Here is a 24,722-nt window from a genome sequence, read left to right as displayed (position 1 = left end):
CATGTGCATGACAAAATGTTGTCTTGCCTCTCATCAGTTTATCGTGACAACCTAAATCTTGCACAGTAGAAAAATAAATGGGACAACTACAAACAATCCACAAAGTCAAAAAAGTCCACACCAGGCACGGGCATTTGCACACGTTACGTTCCATTTGTCTTGCCAGTCATTTGTGATAGCCACCACCTCGCACAATCGAAATTAACACAACTCAAAATAATCCAATTTGCATTTGCATACGGAAACAATTTTGGCCTCATCGCATCAACATGACCCGTTTGGATGCGACGCAGCGAGTAGATCAGGATCGATGATGCGCTTGGACGGCAATCGGTCCATCTGTTTGCGTTTGTCATCGATTGCTCAACATTCGCTCGTGTCCAACTAGGCGTGGCGCTCGCTCATCCTTGGCTGCCGGGCCGGGTAAGGTTTTCGCGCATGCCGCAGATGAGATCCTCTTCACATTTGTGCCGAGCGGCATTTTATTTGAGGGAGAAGCTTGGAAAAGGTCAGTAAGAGAACGGATGATAAAAAAAAAAAAAAAAAAAAATACCGCTCTGGTTCATCAGCTTGCAGACATGAGGGCTGCATTTCCGCATTAAGGTTTGAAAGAAGGGTTTCAAGTCAGGGCTGGGGTTTGAAGACGGTGAGAGTTTCAAGTGACTTGACTTGACTTGACTTGACAAAGGCTAGGGTTCGTCTTGAAAGCAAGCTTTCAAGTCTGGGTACAAAGTTGGGGTTGAAGCCAGCGTTGTTTCAAAGCAGGGTTTCAAGCCAGGTTTTTTAAAGAAAGGTTAGGGTTTCAAGCTAGGGATGTGGTTTGCAAGGAGGGTTTCAAGCCAGAGTTAAGGTTTCAAAATGTGATTTCAACTGCATGGTTAAAGTCAGGGTTTTAAATAATGTTTATGGTTTCAAAGTAGGGTTTCAAGACAGGTTTTACGGAAAGGTGAGGGTTTCAAGCTAGGCATGGGTTTTGTAAGGAGGGTTTCAAGCCAGGGTTAAGCTTTCAAAAAGGGGTTTAAGCCAGAGTTAAGGTTTCAAAACAGGATTCAAATACATGGTTAAAGTCAAGGTTTTTTAACGCCGACTTTGAAACCTTGACCATTAGGTCAAGGTTTCAAAGTAGGCGTTAAAGCCACGTTTTTAAAGAAAGATTGGTGTTTCAAGATAGGGATGCAGTTTGCAAGGAGGGTTTCAAGCCAGAGTTTAGGTTTCAAAATATGATTTCAACTGCATGGTTAAAGTCAGGGTTTTAAATAATGGTTAAGGTTTCAAACTAGGGTTAAAGCCAGGTTTTTAAAGAAGGGTTAGGGTTTCAAGCTAGGCATAGATTTTGTGAGGAGGGTTTCAAAATAGGATTTCAAGCCAGGGTTAGGGTTTCAAGCAAAGGTTCAGGTTTGAAAGAACGGTTTCAAGCCACTGTTGGGGTTTTCAAGTCTTACGCAAGGGTATTTGAAAGTAGGGTTTCAATTCAGGGCAGGGATTTGAATGTAGGGTTTCAAGCTAGGGACGGGGTTTGGAAGTCGGGTTTCAAAGGAGGTTTGCATGTCGGGGTTAGTGTTTCAAACTGGGGTTTCAAGCCAGGGTTAGTTTACTGAGTCACACTAGTTGTGAAAGTCTTCTTTGTTTGCCTTCATGACGATTTGCAAGAGAGCAAAACAAGTAGTTAGCGGCTTTGATCTGCGGCATCGCCATGGTAACAATAGACAATAATCCAGACGACGAGAGGCTGTTTTTTGATGCAAAGTCAAATTTGGGCTTCGGGAACATGACAGACGACGGCATTTGCTGGGGGTTGGCGGAGGCGGTGGGGCGACTTGGTGGCACGCCGCCCACTTTCCCGCCTCCGCATTAAAAAAAAAAAATAAAAAAATTCGCTCAATTCCAAGCGCATTCGTTATCCCCGTGTGGAGCCAACGAGCGAGCAAAAGCGAGGCTTTTGGCCGCTAAATGTCAGCGGGAGCGGCGTGGTGAGGCAAGGCGGGCGAGCACCTGAGCGGCGACGCGGCACCGCTTATTTAGTCAGGAAAATAAAATAAAAAAATGCAATAACAACAACACGGAGAGGACAAAGTCAGCAGTCAAACAAGAGCACCCTAATGACAATCCATGTTTGCAAATATCAGCCGGCAGCCTCGGCCAATCAGGCGCCGGCATGGAGCCAGCGGCCAATTAACCTGCTCGGCGCTCCCGCCTGGCTAATGGCGAGCATATTCAACGATTCCATTACACCACCACCGCCTTCTGCAGCTGCTCTGCAGTCTGGACAGTGGTTATTAGGTTTACGGTTTCAAGACAGGATTAAAGCATTTAAAAGTCAGGACTCAAGACAGCATTAGGGCTGTTAATGAGGGTTTGAAACTCTGCACAATTTCTTATTGTGGTAATGCTGAAAGCATCCCACATGTTATTCAGATTTTTATTATTCTTACTCTTTTGTCGAGAAACAACTCCCTCATAATACAGTCAAACCTCGGTTTTCGAACATAATTCGTTCCAGAAGGCTGTTTCAAAAGCGAATTGTTCGAAATCCGAAACTATTTTTCCCCATTATAATTAATGTAAATAATTTTAATCCGTTCCAAGTCTAAAAAACTTTTTCCAAGTTTTTTTTTTTTTTTACTATTTTACACCATAAACTGCACTCTATACTGTTTACCATAAATAGATAAGGGTAGAAATATACACTGTTTTATTTTAATAGAAGATATCCTATCTAAAATGATGAAAAAAAACAAAGACAAAATGCACTTACAATCTTCAAACATATGTTCATTGTTTGCAGCTTTTGGTTTAAGTTGTTTGTGTCTTGTATGGGTGTGTGCGTGACTGAGAGTGTGTGGTTTCCTAAAGAAAGACAGAAAATAGACCAATAAGTAAATGTATAAACGTAAGTTAAGGCATTCACATTAATAAAGAAAGCAAATTAAATTAGCGCAGTTAAGCTAGCGTCATTTAGAACATCACTTCCGGTATGCGCTCTTATTGTGAAACTAAATGGTGACACTTCCGGTTTCGGGCTAAGCAGCGCAACATCAACTTACGAGTGCTATGTGGTAACGTGCGGATGAGGAAACACCGGCCAAACATTCGTAACAAACATTTTAGAAGGAACAAGCTATAGCTGATTCTGGCAAGAAGGTTACAGACAAGCAATAAGGACAACAGGACCCACCAGTCATTGACGCACACGCTAGCGCCAGACTTCCTGCTGCTATCGCTGCTGGCGAAGACTGATTCTGTTCAAGCGGCCACACGCACGAACGCGAGGGTAAATTGTGTCACGTGAACTCGCTTTCCAATGAACAGACTTCAAATTATGCAAATTAGGATTCGTCTCAGTTACGCAGTTAACAAAGTTGAACATATCAGACTTCAGGGATAGACAGCTTTGTAGCCTATTCTACACTCGGCTTTTTCTTCCGAGTGAGTCGCGTTCAGGTACGCTCGACTTTTTTCAGTTTGGTTGAGAGCCGATTTTTTGGACGACTTCTGAGACGTAAAATTCTCGAATTTTCTGGTCGAAAACCGATTTGGTCGAGAACAGAAGCGTTCGAAAACCGAGGTTTGACTGTACTTCCGATTTACACCATTCAAATTTCAACTTGCTTCAAAAATTTACGTCTTCCGGGGTATTTATCATCTGATTCCACGTTACTTACAGTACTCGCACAATTTAACGTTAAATATCAACTTTTCCCACATTCATTTTCAATGGGACAGACATTGAATTACACGCTTTCCACGCCCACTTCTATACATACAACTGATCATTACCGGCTCTCTGATACTGAACTTGGTTCAGTGCGTTGTCCAGTAACCAGGCGGTCCCGGGTTCGAATCCCACCTCCGACTGTACATTTCAAATATATCCATGGCAATTATGCTTAGTGATATAAATGTATACCCAACTGACTATCGTATCAGGAAATGCATTACAATTTCACTGAAATGATGAAATGTATGTTGGCTTTCATCAGATGGCTATTTTTAAAATACATACGACTTTAGCCATGAATTTGAACAAGGCACGTTAGCTCAGTCCTTAGAGCAATTGACTCCCCCATTGAGAACCTGGGTTCGGATCACGCTTGAGTACATTTGATGGTTTGATACCAACTGACTATCAGATCAGGAAATGGATTATAATTTCATAATTTATCTCTCAATTTACTTAATAAGCATTCCACATGCATTTAAAATCTTAGCATTCACCTTTCAGCATTCCCACGCAATTTCTTCAGAAATTGCACTTGGTCTAGTTAGATTTTCAAGCTATTCTAATTTCAAGTGCTAAGCAAGGCTTTCAAACACAGGTTAGGGTTTCAAAGTAGGGTTTTAAAATGGGGTTAGGGTCTCAAGATGTTCAAATGTTTTTTGAAGTCTGGGTTAGACTAAAAAAAAAATGGTGATTGGTCAGCGTTTCAACTCGACATGATTAGCGTTTGAAATCATTGTTTCAAGTCAGGGATTTTTTGTTCCAAATGAGGGTTTCAAGACATTATTAGGGTTTCCAAAACAGGGTTAATGACAGGCTTAGTGTGAGAAAGTTTATGATTAGAAGTTAGGATTTCAAAGAAGAGTTAGGGTTAGAAACAGCTTCAGGTTTCAACGCAGGGTTGCATGTTTAGGGTTTCAAATTATCGTTATGGTTTCAGACAAGAGAGAGGCATTCAAACCAGAGTTTGTTCTTCAAATTGTGGTTTCAATCAAAGGATAGGGTTTGAATCCAGAGGTTGGACTTTGCATTCGGGATTCCAACAAGGGTTAGCGCTTTGACTGATCATAGTGATCATTAGGGCTGGGAATCTTTGACTGTCTAACGATTTGGTTACGATTTTTGGGTCTACGATTCGATTCAGAATCGATTTTCGATTTGATTGACAAATGATTTCTGCTTCAATTTACAGATATACACAACATTGTCATGATCTGCTCCAGTCTACTTTGCAAGACAAAATGACAAATAGAGACAAAGTGTGTTTTTTTTTTTTTTTTTTTTAAACATTTATTAATTTTGTATTGTAAGTGCTTTTTTCCACAAAAACAGCATGTGGGCTACAACTGCCTTTTCCCCTTCTTCTTCATTTCTAATTTAAATAAAATCGATTTTTGGATATAAATATCGATTTGATTAATAAATTAGAATCTTGATTCTTTTATGAATCGATTTTTTCGATTTTTTTTACTGCTAATATTTCAAATTAACAAGTGTTAGAATTCCAAATTGGTGTTGAAGCTATTATTATCATTACCGTTTCAAATTAAGGTTTCGATTCAAGTATGTCTGCGATTGGTTGGCAACCAGTCCAGGGTGTCCCCCGCCTACTGCCCAGAGCCAGCTGAGATAGGCGCCAGCAGCCCCCGCAACCCTTGTGAGGAATAAGCGGTCAAGAAAATGGATGGATGGATGGATTCAAGTATGTGCCTAATTGACTGCCTGTACCTGATCTTACCATCATCTATTACAATTTTGATGTTTTTTTTTTTTTTTTAATGAAATACTCAATGGAATATTATCAGGGTGACACAATAATATAGCATAACACAGTCGAGTATCGGATGTTGTAGTTGTCGGCGCATTCAGATGAATATGTATGGTTAAATGTGAGCATTATCAGCCAGACGGGATTATTTTCCTCACTGAATATTCATCACAGCCTGACCAACATTTGAGCAAAAGCCGACAGACAGAATCGGCCCGATAATCGTCAGACTGCGAGCTTGAGCCGCTTATCAGTCAAGGACGGAGCGGAAACAGGCGACCAATTATCTCTCTTTGAAAAGTGCATCGTCTCCGACCCGCATCTTATCGCACCTCATTAGCCCAAGGAAATCGGCTCAACGACGCCAAGTCAGGTGACCCGGCGGCCGTGAGAGCGGATCGACAAACGGACAATTAACAATAAGAAACGTGTCGACAACGTGACGGACCGGTCGAGTCTCATCTTATGTCAATCGAGTTGATCCAGCACATTCCACAGTTTGGCCCGCATCGGCTCATTTGCATGCCAGCCGATGTTGACATATTTTCCAATGTTTCCATCACTTTTCTATGAACAGTTTCTAAGAATTTTCCATGGAAAGAGTTTGTTGAATTTTGGAGCATTTCAAAGCGGAGAATTTGAGGTTGATTGAACACATTCACTGACAGACCTTTTTAGCATTTTGGTTGGAGATTTTCAGATATTGTCTTTTGCGACAAACAAATTCACCAAAATAAATTGTTGACTCTCTTCTTTCAACAGAAAAAAATGTGTTTCTAGTTTTTCATTTTCTTTAGTAACTAGCAGTAAAGCCCAGGTTGGTTTCAGAACAAAAAAAAAATAGAAAATGAGCATTTTGTGAAAAGATGCTAGGTTTAAGATCAAACTATACTTAAAGGGATACTTGATTCAGTCCGCCATTTTTAGCAGTAGAAAGTTAATATTTTGTCTAAAATTAATGTGGTAACATTATTTTTCATGTGCAATTAATACCTTTAAAAATGTATTTTTTCTGCTTGCTGTCGACTGATGATGACATCACCTGTGCTGAGGAAGTAGGTAACGACCAATCATGGCTCATTTTACTGACCAAACCCAGAGAACAGGTGAGCCGTAATTGGCCGTGACCTACTTCCTCAGTATGGATGATGTCGTCATCAGTCGACAGCAACAGGAAAAAATAATAATAGTTAATAAAAGTTAATAAAGTTAAAATATGAACTTTTCACTGCTGAAAATTTTCAATGAGTCAAGTATCCCTTTAACAATCCTGACGAAAAACCGACCTTCAATTTTGTAAACTCCTCCAATTAGATGACCTCCATTTGGAAAGTTCCAACAGTGAAAATGTCCGTGAATTTTGCCAACCAAGTAGATGGTGTTCCAAATTCAGAAGCAAGGCATGAGGATGTTTTGTTTTTTGTTTTTTTTCATTTGTTGTCAGGCATCGATATCAGGGGTGTCCAAACTTTTTCATTTGAGGGCCACATAGCGAAAATCAGAAGGATGCAAGGGCCACATAATGTTATGAAGAGATACTGTGCTTAGTCCTAAAAATTGTACAAATAATTTATTTGTGCTTTTGCATATTTAGAAAAATGTGACAGTATATAAACCAATTTATTTGAAATATGGCAGTAGGGTTATTATAGTTTGGGAATTTTTCATTTTAGTTTTTGTTTTGAGTTTTGTTTTTTTACATTTAGTTTTAATTAGTTTTCAGGGTGGTTCTTAGTTTTTTTTTAAATTAGTTTTAGTTCTTTAATAAATGCTTAGTTTTAGTTTAGTTACTTTCAGTATTAGTTTTAGTTTTTTTTTTAAGTGGGGTACAACAATTTTTAACTTGTACGCAATACGTAAAACACACCATGGGCGTGACGTCATTATTCCGGTTTATATAAAAATAAATCTACTAAAAATTACATTTAAAATCATCCCCAAAGGCTCATGCATTAAATTAGGTACCGAAGACTAAAACGAAGGACATTTTTGCTATAAATAGTTAGTTTTATTTTAGTTAGTTTTGTAAACATAAAGTGTAATTTGAGTTAGTTTTCTTTTTTTTTAAAAAGCATCTTTTTTTTTATTTGATTTCGTTGACGAAATTGTTTTTTGAATTTTAGTTTTTTCATGAGTTTTAGTTAACTAAAATAACCTTTAATAGCACCTGTGTTTTTCGACTCCCTTCTTACTTTGGCCATTTGCAAACATTTTTGTTTTTATTTTATTTGAACTGAGTCAAATGCCATTTTTAGCATATGCCGCAGGCCACTGGAAAATGGACGGCAGGCCGCAAATGGCCCCCGGGCCGTAGTTTGGACACCGCTGATCTATATGGACACCTATTCTATACATGCGTCAACTTGAATATGCTGAATAAGCTGAAATGCAACAAACGTACTCAAATTGGATGATTCAATGCAGTAAAAATAACAAACAATGAAAAAAAAAAAAGTTTTATTTGTTTCAATTGGCCAAAAAAAAATAAAAATTTGCAAATGAGATGCATAAGGCTGCAATATTTTCCGTCAGGTTTCAATATGAACAATTTTTTAGACCGGCATGAGGAGTTGTGAGTGTTTCAATGACTTTGGAAAAGCCTGCCTGCACGCTTGAAGGTTTTATTACGACCATAAAGCAAACGATTCGGCGATTGTGATCGAGCCCACGCCACACAAAAAGACCCTGCAGCGTCATCACTCATCTCTTCAGGCAACCAGCCCCCCCCACCCCCTCCACAACTATTAGGGCTGGGTTCAAAATATCAATATATCGATATCGTGTCAAAACACCTTTTCATATATCCCAATATCGATACATAAAACCATGTGTCGATATATCGACACCGCCCCCAACACACACAAACAAATGTTTCCGAGCCCGTGTCACTTACACAGAGGAAGCCAGTATGGATTTAATCTTAGCATAATTCATTTTAAATTTCGAAAAAAAAAAAAAAAAATGCTCAGGGAGCTCCCAAGTTTTTCAGTCCATCTTGAAAAGGTGCATGCAACTTAAAAACACATTTCTGTTGTTTTAATGTTGAACAAAAACAAAAGGTTCAGAAGAATTTCATAAAGCTAACTGAAGTTTTAAATCAATACTTCTCTGAGATTAAAATGGTTTTAGCTTTACCTTTTATCTGTCAGATTTAAAATAAATAAATAAATAAATAAATAAATAAATAAATAAATAAATAAATAAAATAAAATAAAATAAAATAAAATAAAATAAAATAAAATAAAATAAAATAAAATAAAAATAAAAAAAGCCCGATACCGATATTTGCAAAATGCACAATATCAGCGAGATAATCGGCCAGGCCGATTATCTCTAATAGAGGGTCACGGTTGCATGTTGAAAATTAAAATCTAATTATTTTTAAGGCATTTATTTTGAAGGCTAATCGTTGAAATGCTTTATGGTTTTCATTTATTTTTTTTTTGTATCAGTGTTCATTTTGACAGGAAATTTTAATTTGGTTTTAGTTATAGTATTTTCACTCAAAGTTTTAGTCATAATTTAGTCATCTGATTGTACTTGCGTTTTAAGAAAAAAAGAGCAATTTTATTTGACTAAATTGACCATTAGTGGATATTTTCCTTCAGCATACATTTCAACTTTTCGACAGAAAATTAAAACACACAATTTGTAACTGTACACGCGAGACATTTAATACAACAGTGAATTTATTAATTGTTTCAATCAAACATGTTGAACTGACAATAATATAACTTAATTTTCACCAAAATAAAAAAAAAAAAGTGCAAAAATGTTAAAAATGAATCTAGAAGCTGGCGTTTCATTCCTTCCTATTGGATTCTGAACATTTTCGTATCTGTGCCGTTTTCATTTTCGTTTTAGTCATTGGCGAAATTGTCAGTCAATTTTAGTTGTCGTTATCGATGAATGGCTTCTATTTCAGTTTTCATTTCATTTTCGTCTGGAAAAAAAAAATCCTGATGAAATTAGCCGTTTTTAGCCTTAGACGTATTTTATTGGACTAATTTAAACTGTCCCCGAAATAGATGTCAATTTTTTGTTATTAGCATCAGGGCTCTGTCCCGATCGCCCGCTAATCGCCGATCGTTTACCGGCTGCGCTGCCACTTATCTGCTTGGTTGTTGTTTCCAGACTCCGATGGAGGGTTTCATCCAAAAAAAAAACAAAAAAATGCATGCCAAATGTGCACTTTACCCACTTAAAAAAAGAAAAAAAAGAAAAAAAAACCACAACAAAGTGGATAAAGACGACTCTTTGCCTTGCTTTCATTTTGGGCTGCAGATACTCTCACGCCTGCCCGAGAGCTTCATAAAAGGCAGCTCGGCGGCAAAAAAAGGGCCGATTATCGGCGGAGGAGGCGGCGCCGGAGACGGCCGAAACTCGAGCCCTCCTCATTAAACGCTCGGCTCGGCGCTGGGATCCGACTTGAAAGCCGTGCTGAGCCTCCGATAGCTGTGAGAAGTGGCGGAATGCCGACTACCCACGGGAATCGGCGAACTGGGCCGCGCCGATCGCTCGCTCATCATCATGAAAACAATTGCGGCGTAATTCGTTAACAGCTCACCACTCATTTATACCCAAACAACAACAATTGCATTCGGTATTAACATTTGTCTCTCTGGTGCACTATTTAAGACTGACACTAGTACTATCACTATCCAATATCCATAGAATCAATTAATCTATTGATGATTCAATTGATTAATCTGGTTCATTTTAATTTTGAATTAACGTGTATTAAAAAAACAATCCCCCCGCGATTAATGTTTATTAACCAGTGATTGGTGTGCGTTTTTTTTTTTTTTTTTCGTACTTCGTATTTGTATCGTGATTTTCAAAAAGGGTATTGATGTTGTACGGTTCGGTCATTGTTTTCCAAAGTAAAAACATTTGTTTGCAAATGTCTTATTTCGATTAACCACAGAAGATTATCAGTCTTCTTTCATCGAGGACTGCAGAAACCCGTCAACAACTACACTTAAGTGCAATTTCCTAGAAATTGTGAAGGAATGCTGAAAGCTGAATTCTCATGAAGTAAATTGAAGGATAACTTATGTGAAAATTACAAAGTAATTAACTAGTAATTACTAGTAGTAGTAGTAGTAGTAGTAGTAGAAGTAGTAGCTTTCAGCATTGCCACAATTACTGTTGATATGCTGAAATCAGAGGAGCTGGATAATTTCAAATTAAAAAAAAAAATGGCTCCAAACAATTACTCGATTATTAGAAGAGCTGCCAATTAATTTGATAATCGATTACTTGTTGACTAATTGATTAATTTTGACAGTCCTCGCCTTTTATTGATTCATTAATTGATTTACAGATGGCTCATTCATGTTTTTTTTAATTTATTAATTTTTTTGTGGATTTAAGTGAAGGTGACGAGTGGTTGCCATGGCAACAGCAGTGGCCGGCGTGCCATTGGCATTTGTTTCAAGCTGTTTTTTTTTGTGTTTCGTTTTTTTGAAGCAGCGGTTACAATACGAAAGAGACAAAAGCCACGTACGTATTGTGCTACATAGATAAGAGCAACAGGCGTGTTTGTGACTCATTCCAAAAACATTCCCAGACCTCAGTGTTGGTTTTTTAATTTGAAGGGAAAATAATACGCTCTATTTAAAAAAGAAAAAAAAAAAGTTTAAATGAGCGTGTGAGTGAGAACCGCAACGATCACTGCTAACTGTTAGCATTGTTTATTAGCATTTAGCCGAGCGGACTTTTTCCAACTTCAACTGGGGAGTTTGCATTGAAGGTTTTGACGCCATCCAATCAAATGGATGGAAATGAATTGTATTGGCCTTCTGTTCACATCATCGATAAACAACCGAGATTCCAACCCCCAACGAGGGTTATTATAGTTTTGCAATTTTTCATTTTAGTTAGTTTTGATTTGGGTTTTGTTTTTGAAATTTAGTTGGTTTTAATTCGTTTTCAAGGTGGTTGCTAGTTTTTAATAATTTTAGTTATTTAATAAATGCTTAAGTTTTAGTTTCAGTATTAGTTTTAGTTTTTTTTGTTAAAGTGCATTACTTGTGTGCAATGTTAAAAAAAAAAAAACATCATGGGAGCGACATCATCTGAAGGTGCTTTTTTTTATTTTTTTTATTGGTTGCTGCGAGATGTCACTTCTCTCCTTAATACAGTTAATATCAAAATAAATCTACCTAAAATCATCCCCAAAGGTTCATGCATTAAATTAAAATTAAAAGATGAAAACAAAAACATTTTTGCTATCATTAGAGTTTTAATTTTTTTAAACATAAAATGTAGTTTCAATTAGTTTTCGTTTTTTAAAAAGCATTTTCGTTTTTATTTTATTTCATTAATGAATTTTTTCTGAATTTTAGTTTACGTGTTTTCGTTAGTTTTAATTCACTAAAATAACCTTGCTCCCAACCATTGCACTGTGATCCTGAAAACCTAAAAAAATAAAAAATAAATAAAAAATAAAAGAAAGTGCCTAAATTGTACTAAACTCGATCATCAAATATCAAAAGAAATCAACTTAAAATCATCCCCAAAGGCTCATGCAGACTAAAAACGAAAAATATATTTGCTATCATAGTTTTAGTTAGTTTTGTAAAAACATAAAATGTAGTTTCTTCAGTTAGTTAACGTCTTTCAAAAAGCATTTTCGTTTTTATTTTATGTCATTAATGAAATTGTTTTTTGAATTTTAGTTTTTTGTTTGTTTTAGTTGACTAACCTTGCCCCCAACCTTCGAACCGTGATCCAGAAATGCTAACCGCTACCTCACCGAGCCGCCTAAAAAACCTAAAAAAACAAAACAAAACAAAAAACGACAAGACAAACGGTAAATTGTCCTCCAAATGTGGACTAAAATGGTCCCCAATTGGCTTCCTGACGGATGTACGGACGGACGTACGGACTGGCCTGCGAGCGGCTGATTAGCGGGCCGGTCGGCGCTATCTCGTCCCGTCCACCTTTGGGGGCCGTCCATCCATCAGGACGCGGCGACGGGACCTCACGGAGAGGCGGCGCGTCAAACCGCGACCCCGCCAGGACGCTCGCTCAACTGCGACATTCATCACCGACGACAGCTCATCACAAAAGCGACCATTTCCTTTTTTGGAGAACGCTGACCATCAGCAGACAAGCGCAAGCTATGGAAACCACTACACTATTCAATGCAGGTCATTCAAAAAAACAGTTTTTTGCCTGCATAACTCCAAAATACAAATATCGTCATTTCAAGCTTTTAACCAGGGAAAACGATAAATAATCAACATGTCAAAGCATCGAGAATTTTTTTCTTGTGGATTTCTTGACTCCAGTAGCTATTATTAAAAGTCTACACACCCCTTTTCAAATGCGAGCTTTTTTGTCCCCCGCCTCCAATGATCCGTCAAACTACATGGAAAAACAAACTTTTTCTGCAAGAGGGCAAGCAAAAATACACAAGTGAGAGAATTAAGAATAAAGGTTGCATAAGTGTGCACACCCTCTTAACATTCCCTCCCAGCCATTTTCCGGATGTTGCACAGAGTATTGTGTTCTTATTACTACAAAAACATGGAAGCTACCAAAAGAAAGATTAGCCGTTTCATTGGGTTCAGCATCAAAGCCTTCTGTATGCTCTAGCATTAAAAAAACAAAAAAACAAAAACAAAACAAAACATAAAAATACGTCTTTGGGACACTTAAAACATTTAAAATAGAACATATATATACAATTTTTTGGGTGCAAATGAGTACTAGGGATATGGCTGTGTTCAGAATTAGCCAATCACATTAAAAGTCGCATTAAATGTGACTCAGCACACAACTGACACCATTTAAAAAGCCAACTTCTGATGTTCCAGTGGCTTTTTTCTGACACTTTTGTTGTCGTGTCTCAACTGACAGACTACGTACTGACCATACATATGCATAGATTTTTTTTTGCTGTACAAAGTCTATTCTTGCCACTGTTAAAGCATTTGCTCCCAAAAACGCATAAATATGTTCTATTTTAAATGTTTTAAGTGTCCCAAAGACGTATTTATACGTTATACATGTTTTTTTATGCTTCAGCATACAGAAGGCTTTGATGCAGTCTCTCAACTGCAAAGAACAGTTGAAGAAATGGTAGTTATTACACAAATGGCCAGCAGGTGGCAGCAGAGCATAGGAAATCAACCAGGGCCATGTTGAATAAAAGCTGATTTACTCACAATTCTAAATAGATTTGTGAATAATGATGAAACTTTAAAAGCTATATTCTAAATCTAATTGCTGCAAAACGGAAACAGATAGAAACATACTTTTTTTCCTGATGAAAGGAGAGACTTTAATCTTTCTTTTAGTAGGTTCCATGTTTATGTAGCAATAGAACACAATAATCTGTGGGCCTTGCAAAATCAGTCAAAATCCAGTCAATCATCCGGGAGTGAAGGCGTTTGCTTCTGCGAAAGTGGCTGCCAGTCAATGAGTTAATGTTTCCCTGTCGGCTACTTAAATACAAGCTCATTATCATTAGATTTAGATTTAACTTTAGTTTTTGCCAGACAAATCTGCTGACTATTCTTCTTCAATTTTGCACATGAAACTAATATTATTAGTCTATAGCTGTTAATTCCACTGCCGAGAGTACTGCTGCAATTTATATATTTTTGACTTAATTAACTAATTATTATCATTATATGAAATTCCATTGCTGATAGTTAGTAGCGCTGGAGTTGATTTCATTTTGGACTATAGTTTTTGTGAAACAATGCTGCTGACAGTTGTTGCTGCAGTGCAGTTTTGTATTGCACAATACATACGTATGCATGTGCATTGCTCAAAATGTTGATCACATTTTTCTGGCGATTAATTCTGCTGCTCGCACGTTAATCGTTCAAGTACAGTCGCCATCGACATCTGTGACACAGATACGCTGCCGTTTCATAAATACGCACACATTTATCGTCCGATTGAGTTTCTTCTTTTTTTTTTTTTTTTTGCGCACTGCCAGGGTAGGCGTCACAATTCTGCCGATTGCGGCTACTAACGTTATCTATCTACAAAGTGAGGGTTCCGTCTCCGGAACCATCGTTGACATGCGAGCCTTTTTTTTTTTTTTTTTTTTTTTGCCTGAGAGTAAAAAGTCACATGACGGAGTCTTGGCAAGCGTGCCAATGCAATCAATCATGCCGCTGCTTACGCACACACATGAAGTTGATTTGACTCTGCAGCAAGGTGAGCGAGGCGCACTTTCTTGCCCTGCGACGGATGTTGCATGCCGGCTGATTTTTTTATTTTTTTTTGCCGCTATACCTGCTCCTGCTGCTGAGCCGCTTTCAGCGCGTTGCCGTCCTTGGCTGTGGTCATATTGATGGAGATGATGAAGCAGCAGCAAAAAATAAACAAAACACAAAATGTGAAGATAAGCACCCGTGTGGCGGCAACCGGTGGGTGCCAGATGACGAAGAGGAAGAAAAAAAGAAGAAGCTCCACCGATGGGGACGGTGACGAGAGGATGCACTGCTCGGGACTAAGAGGAGGAAGAGGAGGAGGAGGAAGAAGACGAGGAGAGAGAGAGAGAGCGCGAGCGAGCGAGCGAGTGAGCTGACGGCGCAAAGGCATCAATTCAAGACGCTGCGCATGCAAATGAAGCGTTTGGGACCTCCATGTTGAATTCATGAGGAATTTGAGCTCATTGAATATTAATTGGCCGCCCCTGGAACGGGATCGTTTGCATCGGTAATCGGTTAAACTGGAGAATAAACGCACGTTTGGGCATGGCAGCGGGTTACAAGAAAAAAAAAACAAAAAAAAAAGACTTTTTTTTTCAGCATGCTGTTGCCTTCTGTTTTTTATACAGGAGAACATTTAAATTATGATACAATTGATTATTTTTTTGTCTTTTCTTTTCTCCCTAATTTTGGGGGATCGGTGACCGGCCAATCCCTTAAAAATAAGATTATTTCCACCGATCTCATCTGTCTCCTCACATGTCTGAAAAAGTATCCTCTTCTGCTGAGATGATTAATAGGCTGGGATTTTTATTTGAGAGAAATACTTCATGTGCAGTTAAAAAGAACTGTTTGCATTATTTCGATACTCTTTAATGTTTTTCAGTAAAACAAATTGGAACACTGAAGGTGGCTGCTTATTATGAAAAAATAAATAAATAAGTAAATATATATATATATATATATATATATATATATATATATATATATATATATAAAGAGGAAGCAACAGCAATTGAAAAAAAATAATCAATAATTAATCAAATGACTTCAATAGTTAACTCACTCTGTTCTAAATGTACAATAAAATATTTTTTTTACAAATTTTTCACTTGTTAACCTAAAAGTGGAAAAAATGTTTAATAGAAATAGCCATTGATACAGTAATTTCATAATAATTCATAAAAGTATGTTAAAATGAAAAAGATGTACTGTACTGTAAAAAGAGCGTGTGATATTGATTTGTGTCGAGGTCATTTTCTGCCACGAGATGGCATAATTGCATTTGTAAGACAGCTTAGTGCATTTTTCTTTTCCGTATTAAGAGCTATCAAATACTGAACATGAAGAACCTTGTGAAATTCTGCAATTTTTTAAAATTATAAAATACAACGACCCCAGTTCCCACAAATATATGCATTGTTATGACATTGATTACTGCTATATATATCCATCCATCCATCCATTTTCTTGACCGCTTATTCCTCACAAGGGTCACGGGGGGTGCTGGCGCCAATCTCAGCTGGCGCTGGGCAGTAGGCGGGGGACACCCTGGACTGGTTGCCAGCCAATCGCAGGGCACACAGAGCAACCATCCACACTCACAAGCACACCTAGGGACAATTCGGAGCGCCCAATTAACCTGCCATGCATGTCTTTGGAATGTGGGAGGAGACCGGAGTATGCTATGTATGCTATATATACATATATGTATATATATATATATATACATATATATATATACATGGCCATTGTCAATTGCTACTTGAAAGTGGCTCTGGATATTCACACAATCTTGCTACCAAGTCATAGCAGGAGAAACTCAACGCTGGTTATGATATACTAACTTATTGTCATGCAAGCCATTCAAAAGTCGGTCACGTGTCTCCTTTAGGAGGGAAATGGGACTCCCGCTGGCGTCTGATTGGCCGGCGTGATTGATGACATCACCTGGTCAGAATGTTCCCATCATGCACCACGAACACCAATTATTATGCTGGCTGATTTATTGGGAGATGCGCTTATTGTTAATTAATACCCTCCGTCTGCAACTTGACTCGGTCGGTCTTGGGCGGGCGTTGATGTGCACTTAATTAAAATGGGAGACGGCTGAAGGCAAATTACCCACAATCCCGAGCTGACGACCGCGTGCTGGCGCATGCCGGCGCATAACTTGGCGCCGAAAAACCCGCTGATGTTGAACGGATTATGGTTTGGTTTGGTTTTTGACGCTGTGGATTATTTCCACGTGTGGATCTCTCTCTTGTTCAAGTTAGTTCTTATTGTGAGGAAGTGGTGAGAGGAGTGGTCGTCATATGAGTCATTTGAAACTTTGAAGTGTTGGCGTGCAACCAAGAAAGAACTTTCCATTATTTCCAGTCATTCTCTGGATTTTTGCGATTGATGATTCAGTGTCAAGACGAGAAGCTTGACGACGAGGGGAGGACCAAGACGCACAAACTCAGTATGTCTCCTCCCATCCTCCCTTTTTTTTTTTTTTACAACTCTTCGTCACTCCCTTGCACTCTTCTCACTCACACATCCCTTTCTCCATATTTCTTTCCCTTCAAGTTACACTGCCTGTCCCCTCTCTCTCTCCACCTCTCTCTCCATCTTTCTTTCTCTCCCTCTCTTTCTCCATCTCTCTCAGTCTCCATCTCTCCTCTTTCCATCTTTCTTTCTCTCTCTCTTTCCATCTCTCTCCCTCTCCATCTTTCTCTCTCTTTCTTGCTCTCTCTTTTCCATCTCTCTTTCCCCATCTCTCTTGCTGTCTCTTTCCATCTTTCTTTCTCTTTGCTTGCTCTCTCCATCTCTCTTCTCTTTCCACCTCTTTCAACCTCTCCCTCTCTTTATCTCTCTTCTCTTTCCACCTCTTTCCACCTGTCTCTCCATCTCTCTTCTCTTTCCACCTCTTTCCATCTCTCTCTCTCCATCTCTCTTCTCTTTCAACCTCTCTCTCCATCTCTCTTCTCTTTCCACTCTCTCTCCATCTCTCTTCTCTTTCCACCACTCTCTCTCTCTCCATCTCTCTTCTCTTTCCACCTCTCTCTCTCCCCATCTCTCTTCTTTCCACCCCTCTCTCTCCCCATCTCTCTTCTCTTTCCACCTCTCGCTCTCTCCATCTCTGTCTCTCCATCTCTCTTCTTCCCCCCCCCTCTCTCTCTCTCTCTCTCTCTCCATCTCTTCTTTCCTTCTCTCTCCATCTCTTCTATTTCCTTCTCTCTCCATCTCTTATCTTTCCACCTCTCTCTCTCTCCATCTCTCTTCTCTCTCTCTCTCTCTCTATTTCCTTCTCTCTCTCTATTTCCTTCTCTCTCTCTCTCTCTCTCTCTCTCTCTCTCTCTCTCTCTCTCTCTCTCTCTCTCTCTCTCTCTCTCTCTCTCCCTCTCTCTCTCCCTCCCTCCCTCCCTCCCTCCCTCCCTCCCTCCCTCCACCTCCTCTCCCCATCCCCCCTCTTCCTGTCTCAGCCTCTTTCTCCCATTCCCCTCTCACTCTGTGACTCTTATCTGCCTCACCACCACCCCTTTTTCTCTCTATCCCACCATTTCTCTCATCATAAATCTCCTCTCTCTCTCTGCCTCCCTCCCCTTCCGTCTCTCTCTCCTTTTTTGTTCCCTTTATCTGTTTCCACCTCTCAGAGAGCCTGTCCTCCTTTCTTCCATCCTTGTCCTCCCTCTCTCTCTCCCTTCCTCTTGCTTTTCTCTCCCACCCACCTCCCCATGGACTAGTTCATCTCCCCCTGACCCCTCCTATTTCACTCTCTCCCTTTATATCTCCCCCCCCTCTCCCGTCTTCCCCTCTGGAGCGACGTCCACTCTCAGCGTCCTCCGTCATGTTTGTCAAACGAGTGCGTCATGGAGCGCGACGGCCCGCGGGGTACGAGGGAGGCGAGGGCGGGGGCGGGGCGTGTGAGGGGGGTTTCTCCAAGTCTTCCAGAAAGCATTTCATCAAAACAAGTTGCAACTTTTTTTTTTTTTTTGAAAGTGCGTTTGCGGCTCTGACATGGGAGTAAAATAGAAGACCAACGGATGACTTTTGTGGCCACACGATGTCTTGCCGGAGAGCGCAGCCAGCCTGTGACTCACTATTATCAATTTACAGGTCCTCACAAAAAAGTGAGTCCTCATATCATATTAAAAAAAATATATATATATTTGATCGCATCTCCTCCTTCACGAGACCACACTGAACAAATGAAACTTTGCTACAATGTTAAGTAGTCACTGCAGTTTATATATTATGACTTGACTGTGCCATTGAAATCTGTCAAAAAAAAAAAAAATGGTAAAAACCGTTGCAACAAAATTGAGTAAACCCCCAAGTGAAATTTGACCCATTAGCCATTTTGCTTTCCTGATGTCACATGCATTGTTTATTTTGCTCTCCCATTGTCTACTGGTCACTGGAAGTTCCAAATGTCACGTCATACGGCTAAACTTTCTCTGAGGAGCTTAAAAAAAAAAAAAAGAATAGCTTCCTCCTTTTGTGAGATACTCAACATGTTTTGTGTGTGCGTGCGTGTGCCCACATGGACAACATTCTTTTAGGTGTATTATTCGATTGTTTATTTGTTTCTGGCCCGGCTGCACAAAGCTTAACCCTCAATCACAAAATGGACGCAAGTCTTCAGGTGAAGAAGACACATGACGAGCTTTTCGTTTCAACTTTTTGAAGCACAATTTTCTGAGGAATATTAATATTGATTTAATTGGATTCATTTATTTACTTTTGCAATGCTACACAAGAAATAGAGTCACCGTTTATAAAATTAAACAATTGACTATGTTGCATGAAAACAGCGTTTAAGAAAGACACAAATTTGTTGACAGAAAGTGGTCGTTTTTAACAAGACATTTGTATTTGTTTAAAAAAAAAAAATACACTAAAGTATTCAGTATGAAAGAAGGCACCGGTTTTAATATTGTGTTTCAGTGATGGCACGAAAAGAAACCATTTTCTCTTTGAAAAAGCAGTTTGTCTTGAGTAGTTTTATCGTAGATTATCGTGGATTTATGACTTGACCAATATATCGATAATCACGGTATCGTCATATCGTGAGATAATCGTTATCGTGAGCCTTGTATCGCATATCGTATCATATCGTGAGGTTCCCACCCCCTTTGGAAACCCAAATAAGTGTGTCATTAATGAAATAATGCAATTATTTACGTATCTATACTGTATAAATGAGCCTTAAGATTTGAAAAGAGAGATTATGTGTGACACAAGAGAGAGAGAAAAAAAAAGAGCGCAGTAAAGAGATGAAGTGCACGCGAGTTTAAGAGCCACTTCCATCTGGACTGAGGGGTTCCTATAATAGAGCTTAGATTCGGTGTTCCCTGTTGCCTCCCGGTGCAAATAAATGTTAACGAGCCTCTCAAGACGAGAAGACAGAGGCATCATGATGACAACAGCAAAAAATAAAAAATAAAAAAGCTTCACACAATACACGCCGGCCTTTTCTTCTTACGCTTGGTGTCCACATCACATAAGACACTGCAGTCCAGTTTTTTTTTGTTTTTTTTTGAGGACCAAAAGAGACGAAGCCCCCTGCAGGGAAAAAATATTGACGGGACACCTGCGCAACTACAAAAGGGAGAGAATGATAATCGATGCGAGGCGAGTGACAAATAATCCTCCTCGGGGGGAAGATGACGAGTGGCTGATTCAGCAGCAACTCCTGTCAAAAAGATTCTCCTTCCCGGCACGCCATTCACATTCGCGCGCCTGCTGACACCAAACGCCCAACTGGAACCACACACGGACACACACACACGTCCGATTGGAGACATTTTATGGCAAATATATTACGCGATCAGCTCAACTTGGAGAATTTTGGAAAAATTCCAGAGTGGAAGGATAAAGGGAAATGGTATTCATGTATTAGGCATGGGAGAGTACTGATAACAAGACCCTTTGTAAGGTATTGAGTAGTCATGGAGACTGCCGATAGTACAGAATAGATACAGACCTTCTTTTTTTTTTTAAATAAAAGTATTGCGTACACATGGAGGTCGCCAATGTAAGGTATCGGGCCAATTCGGACCTTTTTTAAGGTATTGAGTACTCATGGAGGCTGCCGATACCACGTATTGGATAGATACAGACCTTTTTTTGGAGGCCGCCAATGTAAAGTATCGGGCCAATTTGGACCTTCTTGAAGGTACTGAGTACTCATGGAGGCTGCCAATACAAGTATCAATCCAGCTGATACTGACTTTTTTCATTTTTTTTTTTCATTTTTTATTTTTTTTTTTTAAGGTATCACATACTTGTGGACGCTGGTGATATTAGCCACCCAATTACCTCAAATCTGACATTGAGTCAGTCCTCCACTCCAGTAGTTGGCGCTATATCGTGGCAGTATCAGAAAGAAAGCTCTCTCTTTTTTTTGTCATTGTGTTAAATGAAATTTTATAAAACAAACATATTAGCGTACTCGTAATCAGTGAGTACTCAATAAATACTTGTACTAGTGTTGTCTGTAGAAAACAAGCATAAAAATGTCTTGTTTTGCCATCAGCAGACATCCTTTCCAAATTATACAATGATGAACAAAATGATATTGATTATATGTCATTGTGAATTCCCATTAGCATATCCATGATGTTTCTCATAATATGTTAGCGTCAAGCTAGCAGACCTTGACTTGATTCGTGTTTTCTGTTATGATTTACGAGAAGGAGTCAACCGTGCGCTTGCTTCTCGAAAGTCACAAGACATTTCTCCTCTCAACAGTTATTCATGAAAACCATCAAAAAAACTAACTAAATAAATAAATGAACAAATGAAAAACAAAAAGACGGGCCTCGAATGAGTGAAAGGAAACTGGTGGGGACTTTGCGGCGTGATGTCTGGGACGCCAGCCAAGATAAGAACAACAAGCTTTTTACATTTTGGTGCGGGGACCAGAAAAAAAAAAAAGAAAAACAAAAAAAGTGCTGATGTTGGATTGGAATTTACATTTCTGTTAACATGGCAAGATGGGGGCCATTTTGAAGCGATTGCCTTTTAACTCGGCGCTTGAATAATGCATGAACGGTAAATGGCGGCATCCGGACGACGAGGCCCATTTATGAATTTGTTCCCGCGGATGCCCAACCAAAATTAAGATTGTTTGCTTTATTCCGCTCGTGTAATGTGCAATCACTTCATTTAGAGATAAAAAAAATAAATAAAAAAAAAGTCCATTTTGAGTGCATGAAACGTTGTAAATGTTTCATCAGGAAGCCACTTTAGGGAGGGAAGAATTAACACTGCAAAAACAAGAAAAAAAAAAGTCATGGATGCCGATTACATTTGTTCATTTAAGCAAAACGATCTGCTGATAGAACAGGAAAATTTGACAAGTAAACATCAGCAAAAAAAAAAAAAAAAAAAAGACAACGCCTTATAAAACTATTAAAACTGTTGCGGAATATCTGGCAAACGTAACCTTGAAGGAACCTGGGCCAGAATTCAACATTTGCAACACTCGCAAACTTTATAAGTAGTAGGGGTGTTAAAAAAAATCGATTCGGCGATATATCGCGATACTACATCGCGCGATTCTCGAATCGATTCAATAATCGGCAGAATCGATTTTTTTTTTTTTTTTTTTTTTTTAGGATTCACACCTTGAGCATGGAAGAATGTTATATGAACGGCACATTAAGCCTTAATATTTTTATTTTAATGCTGTTCAAATGTGAAACAGATTGCAAACTGTTTGTGTACAGTGGCTCACGGTTATAAGCCTCAAGTTTTAGATAAATATATTCATACAAATCTTACAGTGTACATGTACAAATTTACTGATAGTATTTTCTAAATTTGAATGGAAAAAAATCGCAACAATCGACTTATAAATTCGTATCGGGATTAATCGGTATCGAATCGTGACCATTCGTATCGGGATTAATCGGTATCGAATCGAATCGTGACCTGTGAATCGTGATACGAATCGAATCGTCAGGTACTAGGCAATTCACACCCCTAATAAGTAGGATAAAATAAACGTTTTATTTGGCAACGTTTACCGCTGGGTGATTTTGTTGCTTTGTAGCCCCTAAAATAATCATAACAAAAACTAAATTTTCAAAAATGAAAAGCCCGATCATTTTCTCCCGATACTGATGAGCTGAAAATGACGTGATCGGGACTCGGTTTCCAATCACGTGATCGGGACATCCCGAGTTTCAGTATTAGTTTGGAAAAGAAATGTGTATTACTTGTGTGCAATATTTATAAGAAGAAAAAAAAAAAAAAAACAGAATGGGAGCGACATCATCTTTTGGTGCTTTTCTATTGGCTGCTGCAAGATGACGTCACTTCTGTGTGATGCCACACTTTCAAACATCCTTTTTCTGGCTAATATCAAATTAAATTGACTTCAAATCACAATTAAAATCATCCCCAAAGGCTCATGAATTAAATTAATTACCAAAGGTCATTTTTGCTATCATTATAGTTAGTTTTGTAAACATAAAATGTAGTTTCAGTTAGTTTTCGTTTTTTTTAGAAAGCAGCTAAAATGCAGGAAAAAAAAAAAAAGCTAAGAGCTAAGCTACAAAACAATAACAGGAGCTAAAAGCTATTAAGGACAGCAGGGTTATTATAGTTTTGCAATTTTTCATTTTAGATAGTTTTTGATATCATTTTGAGTTTTGTTTTTTAAATTCAGTTAGTTTTAATTTGTTTTCATGGTGGTTGTTAGTTTTTATTACTTTTAGTTATTTAATAAAGCTTACTTTTAGTTAATTTCAGTATTAGTTTTAGTTTTAGTTTTTAAATATGTATTACTTATGTGCAATATTTAAAGAAACACACCATGGGAGCCACGTCATCTTTTGGTGCTTTTCTATTGGCTGCTGCTAGATGGCGTCAAACACCCTTTTTCTGATTGATATCAAAATAAATTTACTTAAAATATTATTTAAAATCATCCCCATTAAATTCATTACCAACGATTAAAACGAAGGACATTTTTGCTATAATAATTTTTTTTATTTTATCTTTTTTTTTTTTTTAAAGAATTTTAATTTTTATTTCATTTCATTAACAAAATTGTTTTTTGAATTTTAGTTTTAGTGGACTAAAATAACCTTGAAGGACAGTAAGATAAATACTCGGTGGGTGCGCTATTGGTGAAATTACGGTAACTTTAGCAGACATTGCACGCTGCGATTCGGCTTTATTTTTTTGTTATGTATTTATTGATTTTTTTTTTTTTTTTTTTTTTTTTTTTTTTGCTTAGGCAGCATTTTCATCGGATGGAAATGTCCCCAAACAAAAGCCCGACGCGGTTATAATGGGAAAATAGAAACTAGCGAGTGTCGCATTCCCTCCCCTTGTTCCAACTTGTTCCCCAAACAAAAAAAGTGCTGGCCTCAGCCTTCTCTTCTTACCGCTCCCGCCCCAAATGTTATAAACACACCCCCAAGGGGGCCGCAAGACAATAGCGAGCGAGGACTTTTTTTTTTTTTTTTTTTACACAACAATGTGACTGATGTCGCAGATCCTCCTGACCTTAAAAGTGTGTCAAAACAACAGCGCGGGGAGCTCATCTGGACGACAAGCGCTTGCCCGTGATGAATCGCGTCCAGCGGGGGGAGCAGATTTGTCACGGCGGGACCACTAGTCGACGGCTCGCCACAGCGGGACTGCCGGGAGGGAAAATTGAGCGCGGACGCCGAAAAGCTTTCGGAGGCGCATTTGGGCTTGGAAGAGAAATGGCACGGTGGATGATGGGAGATCGAAATTTTGACGTCGAGTTGTTGGAAGACGACGACAATGGCACCTTATTGTCACTTCTGTTCGATTACGGAAAAAAAATAATAATCACAATTATTATTTTCAGCAAATTCTATTTTATGCAAATTAGACATCAGTTCTAAATGTACAATGAAATATATATTTATTCCAATTTTTAAAAAGGTAATTAAAAGTTGACAAATATGTTTACCTAATACAAGTACGGTTGTAACAAAATTCATTGAAACAATAATTTATAAAAATGATTTGATGTTAAAAAGACAGAAACGATACTACACAGTTAGGAGTGTACATCCTTGAGTCA

The 24,722-nt window shown here is 38.5% G+C and overlaps 1 protein-coding gene across 4 annotated transcripts in view; it reads right to left on the bottom strand.

The window, feature by feature from the left end:
* dpp6a (dipeptidyl-peptidase 6a) overlaps window positions 1–24,722 on the bottom strand; it is a 195,526-nt gene that overhangs the window by 81,200 nt on the left and 89,604 nt on the right. The window contains exon 1 of one of the 4 annotated variants that reach the window (XM_077508716.1): window positions 14,748–14,963. The exons of the other annotated variants lie outside the window; for them this stretch is intronic. Within the exon in view, the coding sequence (XP_077364842.1) occupies window positions 14,748–14,801 (54 nt within the window). The 5' untranslated portion in view covers window positions 14,802–14,963. Of the gene's footprint in view, window positions 1–14,747; window positions 14,964–24,722 lie in introns of those variants that run through there. 4 annotated transcript variants of the gene reach the window in all.

This window comes from Festucalex cinctus, chromosome 20 (genome assembly GCF_051991245.1).
Source record: "Festucalex cinctus isolate MCC-2025b chromosome 20, RoL_Fcin_1.0, whole genome shotgun sequence".
NCBI lineage: Eukaryota > Metazoa > Chordata > Actinopteri > Syngnathiformes > Syngnathidae > Festucalex > Festucalex cinctus.
This window is presented reverse-complemented; position numbering and strand designations above follow the sequence as displayed.